The sequence below is a fragment of the Miniopterus schreibersii genome (assembly GCF_964146895.1).
Source record: "Miniopterus schreibersii genome assembly, chromosome: 12".
Classification (NCBI taxonomy): Eukaryota; Metazoa; Chordata; class Mammalia; order Chiroptera; family Miniopteridae; genus Miniopterus; species Miniopterus schreibersii.
The window spans coordinates 37,729,844-37,740,515 of NC_138112.1; the positions used below are offsets into that span (position 1 = coordinate 37,729,844).

Genomic DNA, 10,672 nt, shown 5'->3' on the forward strand with positions numbered 1-10,672 from the left:
TTTTGAACTAAGTGACGGGTGAAAAAAGTTTACTTTCCCTCTTCTTTTTTCTGGTCTGATCAGTTACACAGCATATCTCTTGGCATGAAGAGCCTAAATAAGATACTTTTGTCCTCCTCTTTCATCCAATCCCTATGGAAAAGTCAGAATCTCTACTTTTTTTGAAGACCCAACACTAGTTGAAGGTCCTCCATCCAGTTGAGTAGAATGGTTCTGTCTTCTTTTTTCTTTTCCATGTAACTTCTTAACTCCTTCAATTTCCTCAGTTATTAGAATATAGATGTAGTGTAGAAATGAACAAAAACAAAACAACAGATGTACATGGATGGTTGTGACAAGACCTAGATTCTGGCTCTTTTAATGTCATCAATTTGTAGTATAACAGTGGGTAGACCACTGCCATTCTCTGGGATTTGTAAGGTTTCATCAATATACACAGGTGCACATTTAGGAACAAACATATCCATCCATGTGCATGTGTTTATGTGTACCTGAGTGACCATTTCATGCATGATGAACTGAGTCCTCAGTCATGGAAACCTTTGTATCAGGTAGCCTTGAGTCCCCAAATGTGAGGGGACATCCTTTCACTGAGCACAACCTACCTTCCTGGGCTGCAGCCTTTTGAGTATTCTCTCTCTAATCTCCTTCATCTTGACACTATAGAGAATAGGGTTTATCAGTGGAGGAAGCAGGAAGTGGACATAGGAGAGAAGAGTATGGGTAGGCTGAGGGACTCGTATCCTAAAACGGTCAATGAGCGCCAGGAGGATCATGGGCACATAGAAGAGGAGCACAGCAGAGAGGTGGGCAGCACAGGTTTGGCCAGCCTTCCAGCGATCCTCATTTGATCGCAAACCTTGCAGTACCCTGCTAATTAGGCCATAGGAGAAGAAAATTAGCAACGGGTCCAATCCCATGGCTGATAGGACCACAAAGAGGCTGTAGACTGCACCCCAAGCTCCTGGGCAGGCCAATCGGGCCATATCTGGGTGCAAGCAATAAGAATGGGTCAGGACCTGTGGTTGGCAGTAGGGCATGTGGGCCAGGAGGAATGGCAGGGGCAGTTGGAGACCCAGGCATCGGAAAATAATGGTGAGGGTGATCTTGCTAACGACATCATTGGTGAGAAGTGTTGGGTACTGAAGAGGGCGGCAGATGGCCAGTGCCCGATCTAAGGCCATGGCAAGCAAGACAGAGGACTCCATGACAGAAAAAAAATGGACAAAGAACATCTGCAGGAGGCAGGCTGAAGCAGGGACGGCATGAACACCAGCAAGGGAAAGACCCAGCAGGGTGGGCATCAGGGCCGTGACCAAGCCAACATCAGATACACTAAGCAGGAAGAGGAAGAAGTACATTGGATGGTGCAAGGTGGGCTCTATGGCAATGATCCAGAGGATGGTACCGTTTCCCAGAACAGAAAGAAGGTAGATGGTGATGAGGGATACTGTCCACCAGGAGGGTACAGCTGACAGGCCTGGCATGCCCACCAGCAGGAAAGTGGGGGTCATTGATGTGCTGCTATTAGGAGCTGCCTGGATGGAGAATGTTGACATAGTTCAGGATCCCACTTTGAACCCTGGAATCTGAAAACTGATTAGAAAGATTTGCTTAATCTTATGACATATTTGTATAGTGCTTTCTAAAAGAGCCTGCCTTTTCCTTCCTCTGCTCCCCACACCCCATACACATTCTAGTATCTATGCCATAGTCATACCTTGCCTTGGCATTTTATTCTATGGCTACCCTCAAAGTTCTGTTTCTATCTTTTAATTGCTTTTCCAATTTCATTTAACCCTGCTTGTCCCGTAGCTTTTTCCTAACTTATCCCTCCCTTAATAGCAAACACTGGAGAGAGGGCTTATGCTCCTATGAACACTTTTTCTTTTCCTCCCAATCCCAGGCAATCTGACTTCTGTGCTGCCTTATCACACTCACATTTCAGTTCACTTTAACAGTTTTCATAAATTCACCAATTACCCCTTTATTACTAAATCAAGAAGCACTCATTTTCCTAAACTGATTTATTTCTCAGTGAGCTTTGGCTGTTATTAATCCACTCTCTCCCTTTCTCTTTAATTCTACCCCTCAGAATTTAACTTCTTAGTTCACCTTGCTGTGTCCCATCCATTTTATACATTGATATTTCTGAGAGATCTTTATTTGACTTTTTTTTTTTCCTTAGTGGTCTAACTACTCTTGTGACTTCAACTAAATTCCATAAACTGATGAATCATGAGTATATCTCCCAGATTATCCTATATCCATCTCACCCTGGAAATCTCTACTTGAATATTTCATGTATTTTGAATTGAAATAATCCAAAACAGATCATAATAGATGCATCTTAAAACCTCTTTCCGCTTCCTCAGTTAGGAGGCAGTGGTGGGAAAATTACAAAAATGACTGAAGAAAAAAACAAAATATGTCTTGGATCCCTAAGTCAGTAGATGACATTACTACTCACCAATTTCCCAAAATAAAAACCTAAGATAAAAACTCTTCACAAAACAGAAATAGAAAGGAATGTCCTCAACCTGATAAAGGGTATCTATGAATAAAACTAACATTATACTTGACTGTAAGATTTAAAATGAGAGAAAGTTATCTGCATTTGTCACTTCTACTCAACATTGTACTAAATAGTCTAGGTAATGCATTAAAGAAAGCAAATTAAAATGTCCAGTTTAGTAAGAAAGTCATAACATTATCTTTATTCATAGATGACATGAAGCTATTTGTAAAAAATTCTGAGGAATCCATTAAAGAGCTACTAAAATTAATCAATGAGTTTAACAATGCCACTGGATACAAAGTCAAGATACAAATTTTAATTGTATGTCTATATAATAGCAGTGAAATATCCTGCACACACCTCTCATCAAATATTATATTCTCAACAATCTGAAAATAAAATTGAGACAACTATTTTATTTACAATAGCATCAAAATTTTAAAAATTGGAATAAATTTAACAGAAAATATCTTGTTTATACATTGAAAACAATAAAATAATGCTGAGAAAATTTTAAAAAGCTCTAAGAAAATGGAGAGATATTCCACATTTATAGATTGGAAGATTTGATATAGTCAATATAGTTAAAATATTTATAAATATGAAATATTTTGATATTTCTCAATCATCCCCAAATTTATCTATAGTTTCAACATTATCCTTAACAATGGACCAGGGGTCTTTTTGTAGAAACTGATAACCTTGTCCTAAAGTTTGTATGGAAATGCTATGGAAGTAGAATAGCCAAAATGATTTTTAAAAAGGAAAAATCAAGTTGGTAAAGTATACTATCTAACTACAAAACTTACTATAAAATAACACCAGTCAAGACAGGGCAAAAAACAACAAACAGACATAAACTAATAAAAGGTAATAGAGAGCCTGCAATGAACTCATGCAATATATGGTCAACTGATCTTCAACAAGGGGGTCAAAGATATATAAGGGGGAAAGGAAAGTCTCTTTAACAAATGATTTTGGGAAAACTGGATATCCAAGTGCAAAATAATTAAATTGTAAATACTATAGCATGCATAAAAATCAACAACATGAAGGAAATATTTACATAAGATTGGAATTGTAGAATAAAACATAGGGAGAAGCTTCATGACATAGGAATTGGCAATGGCATAGAAATTGGCAGTGATTTCATGTATGATGCTGAAACAACATTAAATAAGTAACAAAAGCAAAATTAACAAATAGAACTATATTAAACTTAAAAGTTCTGTAAAGGAAAGGAAACAATCAGTGGAGTGAAAGGCAACCTACAGAATAGGAGAAAACATTTGCAAACTATATTTGGTAGGGGATTAATATCCAAAATATGTAAGGATCTCCAACAATTCAATAACAAAAACCCAAATAGCTCAATTTTAAAAAGGTAAAGAAACTGAATAGACATTTATCCCAAGAAGACATACAAATGTCCAAAAGGTAGATGAAAAGATGCTCAACATTGCAAATCATCAGGGAAATGTAAATAAAAATCATAATTAGATATCACCTCATGACTATTAAGATGGCTATTATTAACCCCCTTTCCAAAAAACAATAACAACCCATAAAAAACAAAACACTTGTATATTGTTGGTGGGACTGTAAAATGGAGCAGCCATTATGGGTAACAGTATGATAGTTCCTCAAAAAATTAAAGATAAAATTATCATATGATCCAGCAATCCCACTTCTGGGTATATAACCAAAAGTACTGAAATCAGGATTTTGAAAAATATCTGCATTCCCATGTTCATTGCAGCATTATTCACAGTAGCCAAGATATGGAAACAACTTAAATGTGTATCAATGGATGAATGGATAAAGAAAATATGGTATATATGTACAATGGAATGTTATTCAGCCTTAAAAATAAAGGAAATCCTGCCACATGTTACAGCATGGATAGACCTGGAGAACAGAATGCTAAGTGAAATAAGCCAGTCACAGAAAGACAAATACTGCACAATTCCACTTATATGAGGTATATAAATAATCAAACTTATAGAAACAGAGAAGAGAATGGTGGTTGCCAGGGTCTGGAGGGAGGGAGAAATAAAGAATTACTGTTTAATAAATACAAATGCTAAAACAAATGTGTAATAAAATCCATCTCAGTGTTTACTAAAAGAATATATATTCAAAAATAATAAAACATTTCCTACCCATTGTGTGGGAAATAACCATAAAATTTGATAAAATTATATGCTGGAAAAGATATTAAAACACTACTTTAATCAAGGCTCTTACTATTATAAAATTGTGTAGCCCTTTTGGGAACAATTTGGTGCATCTCGTTAAAATAAGAACTTTACTGGATTTGACAAGTTTAGGCTCTCATATGCATAAAGAAGCATTAAATATTTTTTGCTTGGAATAGGAAAAAAAGTAGAGTTTCTCATAATTCTCATATTAGTCTGATAACTAAGTGATCAGAGAGATGGTCACGATGCATCATAGTTTCAGCAAAAATTAAGATACATTGTTGAGTTAAAAAATGATGCATAGTGATTTATGCCTTGTGGTACCATACATGCTTTAAAAGTCTCCTAAACTATCTATCTCTTAGATAGCTGTATTTGTATGTGTCTAGAAATAGTCCTTGAAAAATTTGCATTAAATTGATTTGATTAAAGTAGTAATGATTGGGGGAAGAGAATTAATATTGAATTGAGTATAGGATTCAAAGATAACTTTGGCCTTAACTGTAATACCTTATTTTTTCTTGAAAAGCTATATTCTCATAGCAAATGAGTACCTATGAATTATTCAGTAAGCTCCATTGCTTCATCTCAAATTTTTCTCCCCTATTCAATTCTTTTTCCCATTAACTGCACTTTAGTTTTTGCTGAGGCTTTGTTTGCATGATCCCAATTGACTTTCCTGATGTGAGTTCTGCCTTCCAATCCTTCCACTAACCAGATCCCACAGTATTATTTCTAACTTGCAATCTGATAATGTGGCTGTGGCATCTTCCCCCTAAACCATCTGACTTTCTGCTGCTTTAAAATAAAGGCCACACCTTTATTTGTCATAGAAACCCCTACACCATCTGGCCCCAGGCAACCTTCACGGCTTAACCCATTTCTATTCTATTTCTGCTTGTATCTTAGCCATCCAGAACTACTGTGATGTCTCAGGTGTATCATTGCATTTACACTTTCAAAAAAATACATTTTTTTTAAGTGGAATTTCCTTCTCCCTTTCTGTATCATTATATCTCATATATACCATGAAGTTCCAACTCAGACATTGCTCTTCTCTTCCCTGAACACCTGCTAAGCCCCTCTCCTCCAACAGGCCCAGGGATGGATTGTTTACCCTCTCTTGTCACACTATGGCATATTCTCTAGTATAGTCCCTGCCATGCCCAATTATTCATATTTCTTTCTTTGCCTTCCTCATCACTGGGCTGCTAGCTTCCTCAGGAGATGGTTCTTCATTTTTTTCATTGCTGCAAATCCAGTTCCTGGTTTACATGAAGCTTCAAATAACTGTGCTTCATAAATCTTTTACATTTCTATTTTGTGCTTTTGCAATTCTATTTCTCTAAATTTTCTTCCTCTTTCTGAAATGCCCACTTACTTTTATTATTCCATAGTTATCACCTTTTTCATAATCTTCCCAGCCAGCTGTCATCCACACATCATATGAGTTTCTCCAAAACGTTCTTTCCTTTAGTGAAGTCCTTTTTACCCCAACTTATTTTTAGTCCCCACCATCTCCTCCTCTTTTGGACAAAACCAAAAGTAAGGACATTCTCACCAAAAGATATTTATAAATATTGAATAACATTTTCTATGAGAGGACAGAAGTTTCATTCATTACCAGATTAGTTCCCTGCGATCTGAAAGACAAATGGCTAAGGTTACTAAAGTGATGGAAAATAGAACATTTGTTTATAGAGATCTGTAATGGAGATATAGGGATGGCAGAGTGTTATGAATAAATTTGCTCAGTTTACATTTGTGTCCACACCTAGCCTGGCTGTTTGGTCCTTCGCCACAATCTTCCCTGCTACTTACGAGACTAGCATTGAAGAGTGTGTGTCAGACAAGGTCTTTGGTTGCAGATGAATGTTGAAGAATTAGAATGGCGTCAAGAAGTGGCCAATGTGAATGGATTCACAGCATCAACTCCCAAGGAATTGAGCAATAGAAGATAAGCCAGAGCAGGAAGAAATGGTTAAGAGAGTGATCCAAGACGGTGATTGCGCCTCCACATTGTGAGAGACTCCAATTTGTCTCCACATTAGTCCTGACTGTATTAAAAGAGATCTTTGCAGTGCTGAGCACCAGGCAATCTGCTGGAGACAGGTGCTGTGACCCATGGATAACCACCTAACAAAGTATGAAATCAAATCAGGTACATTATAAAAAATGGATGTGGTAAGAGACCTGTTTATACAGGGAGCATTAAAAACCCCTAGAATAGCATGTGGGGTGGAAAAATAAAACAATCTAGGGAAGAGAATGATTAGGTAAGTCACAGGGGTCAAATTTAGAAAATAAGCTCTCCTATTAGAATCAAATCTTCATGGATAGTTGGAATATAAGGCAATGATCAGTTTTGCTTCTCCTTATGTTCAAATTATTTATCATGCTGTGTCTTTACTAGGGATGCCTATCGGATTTAGCCTTGTCCTGAATAACCTGGGGACAAGGACTCCAGCAGATGATCTTTGGGGTAGGGTAGGCAGAAAGTCAGCCCATGCATAGGATATAAAAGATTCCACCACTAAATTTTTAAGGTTCTCCTAGTTCTACCATCTTAGCATCCAATAAACTTAGAACTGCACTATATAATTTTAACACATAACTCAATAATGTTTTTGTCAACGAAGTCTGTTCCATGTGACTTCCTAAAGTATAATTTTCTTTAATTAAAATTATTGGGGTCATGTTGGTTGATAAAATTATATAGACTTCAAGTGTACATTCTATGGTATATAATCTGTATGTTACATTGTGTTCAACACCCAAAATCAAATCTTCCGTCACCACATATTTGACCATCTTTATATGTTAAATGTTGAGTCCCAATTTCAAATACGAAATGCTTATCATAATCCTTGCCTTTGTACCTGCAGCTATCTCTACCATCTCTCAGTTTTCAATTTCAGGAAGCAATTTATCCTCAGATGCTACAAGTTCCCATAGGCCCCCTAGTACATTACTCTTTCCAAATGAATCGCTCCCCGTCTCCTACCTCTATGCATTTCTCTAGCATAAACTTGCCCTCTTATGCCTCTTCCCATGTCTTCCTCTACTCTTTGAGCTATTTGAAGGCAAACACTATCTTTTATCTTTTTCATTCCTATAATAACAGCATCTTTCCATTTCAACATCTTTCCATGACATCAGTTTGCTGAATTTCATGAGCTATTTTCAAGACTTTGCTTATTTTTTAAAGTTTTCATTCTGGAATGTAAAGCTCTTTTTAATTGTATAGTTGACATACATTATTATATTTGTGTCACGTGTACAGCTTATATACCCTACGAAGTGATCGCCATGAGAAGTCTAGCAACCATCTGTCACTCTACAAAGTTATTACGATATTATTGACTGTATGCCCTATGCTGTACTTTACAGCCTCGTGACTTATTTATAAGTTCGTACCTGTTAATCCCCTTCACCTTTTTGCCCATCCCCCTCACTGCTCAAGCCTCTGGCAACTATCAGTTTGTTTTCTGTGTCTATGTGTCTGTTTGTTTTGTTTGTTCACTTGCTTAGATTTTTAGGGGGAGAAAAGAGTTCACTTATACAAAAATGTCTCTCACTGCCCAGGTTCTGAGCCCCAAAGCTTCTTGCATTCTACAAAGGTCACTATGACTTTCTGGTCTTTCCAATTGCTCCATCCCAATTCCCCAGCCCCAATCTGGTTTCCCGCTCTTTTTTGAGTGCAGTAATTTTCTAAGAATGATCAAATTATTTGCCCAGTCTCCTTTCTATCCTTCCAAGCTCAGAAACAGTAACTTCTGCACTGGTTTCTCCCCCCTCTTTTCTCTCTTTCTTGTTTCATCTACCCACATACTGCCCTCTCCCCACGGATTTTATCAGTCTCACCTGGGATCTGGTCATCCTCTCCACTGTCTTCTCCCCTTGTGCAGTTCAGTCACCATGCTCGGTTCTCTCTGCGGCCCTCGCACGCTTTGGTGTTCTAGTGGACTGCGTCGGGTGTATTCTTTATGCTACCCTAGTCGTATCCCATCTGTAGGAGTGGGTGGGATGTGGGACACAGGGAAGGTGAGCACAGGTGTCTAGCCTCTTGTTGCCAGAGCCCCATGGGGAGCCTTAATGAGAATGCTGTGGTTAGTTAAGGGCCTGCTGTTCTGCCTAGAGGAGGCGCCATGATAAGCTTTGGACGGTAGCAGGAATGGATGAATCCTTCCATCCCCAGTGTCCAGCCCTACTCTCATAGTCCTTGAAGCAGGTGCCTTTCCACTCCACACTAATCGTGAGCTCATAGGCCCCATAGGTCCTGAGTCCTCTCTTGCCTGGGCCTGTCTGCCCTTTGGCAATTACCACAGTTTCTCCCTAGCGTTTTTTTTTTAAGAGAATAGATTATGAGTCCCAGCCAGTGCCCCAAGCTCAGTCCACAGGGACACCTTCTGGTTTTGTTGCTTGTCTTTGTTTTGACTAATTGTCATTAGCATAGTGGAGCACCACATGGTGCTAATAGCTAAGGTCACAGATTCCATCTCTGTAGAGATCACTTTGTCACTATGCTTTGCATCCTCAGGCTAAGGCCTGAATCAATTCAAAGACTACCTGGGATGTAGAATGACCCCTTCTCCTGTTAGGGTTTGATCCCTTCCCTGGCACATGCATACTGCTATAGCAAAATCCGATCTGTCTGATGTTCAACAGCTAGCTCAATAGGAACCCCTTACTCCTCTGCCTGGTTATACTGACTCACTCTCTTTCTCTTTCTTCCCTGTAGTTTTTGCTTTCTTATTCTGCCTAACATTTCTTGTTCTTTATAGATGCCCTGTTTTCTTATGGATCAGGTATCATCAAACACCCCTACTCCCCACGCCAGCTTGTGGCTTTTCCTTCACACCCTGGACTTAATCAGCCTGGGCATTTATTGTGTGCCTTGCCATCCCCTGCTCCTCCCCTCCCTGAGACTTTCAAGGGTACTTTTGTTCCAGTAATCCCTGAAGCAGGCCTGGGTAACCAGATCCCAGCTCCTGGGTTTATCCTGGCTCATCCTTGTCACTTCTGCTCCCTTTCAGGAGATGGTGCATTAATCTTCCTGTGGCCTGGGTACAGATAAACTTATCCTGGATTCAGGTTACTGCATCCCTCCTCTCCCTTCCAAACAGCTCCAACAGGTGGGATCTATTGGATCTGGGAGTGGGCCTCAAACTCTCCAGCTGACATTTAAATACCATGGTGAATGGAGCTGAGAACAATGACTACGTGAGTCAGCTCCTCAGAACACCCACAACCCCATATCCAGGTCCTGTGTTAGGCTCCGTTCAGTTCAGTGTAGCACTCCCTATCTTTTCATCATCCTGGGATCCAGGGTTGTCTTTCCTCTGATCTCTAAACTATAGAAAGGCCCCATATCTATTTTCTTTCCTTGATGTTCAGGGAAGCCATTATTAATTTATTAATAATGATAAATGAATATGGCCTAATAAATTGGAGGGAGGGGCAGAATTAAATCATCCCTGGGTTCCTCCTTTTCTCAGATCAACATGTGTGTCATTTGATATTGTTTCAGGACCCCACAGTATGGTGCTGTGGCTTTCAGAGTTAGATTATCTAGGTAAAAATGTTCACTTTGCCACTTTCTAGCTGTAAGGAGGTGGACAAGCTGCTTCACATCTCTAAGCTTCAATTTCCTCATCAGTACAAAGAGTTTGCATGTAATGTTATTGAAGTGTCCAGGACAATGCCTAACTCTTACTATTTGCTGTATGTACCCATCAATTTTGGTTCTTTAACCACTCTTGTTTGTTGCCTAAAATGGCTTTCGGTCAAGAGATAATTTTTGAGCATCTGATAAATACCAGGTAGTATCCTAGGCTACAATAGTAAACAAGGGAGGTAAGATCTCTTCTTTTCTGGATTTTTCCTTCCAGCAGGGAACAAATGAGTAAGCAATTGTGGCAATTCCAGATGGCTCTATTTAAGGTCTATGAGA

At 38.8% G+C, this 10,672-nt stretch overlaps 1 protein-coding gene across 1 annotated transcript; it reads right to left on the reverse strand.

The window, feature by feature from the left end:
- Positions 1-587: 587 nt before the first annotated feature.
- Positions 588-1,559, reverse strand: OR51S1 (olfactory receptor family 51 subfamily S member 1; the record flags this gene model as incomplete). Its single annotated transcript, XM_081153928.1, has 1 exon — positions 588-1,559. One exon carries the CDS (start codon positions 1,557-1,559, stop codon positions 588-590), a length of 972 nt encoding a protein of 323 aa, XP_081010054.1.
- Between the last annotated feature and the right edge of the window lie 9,113 nt (positions 1,560-10,672).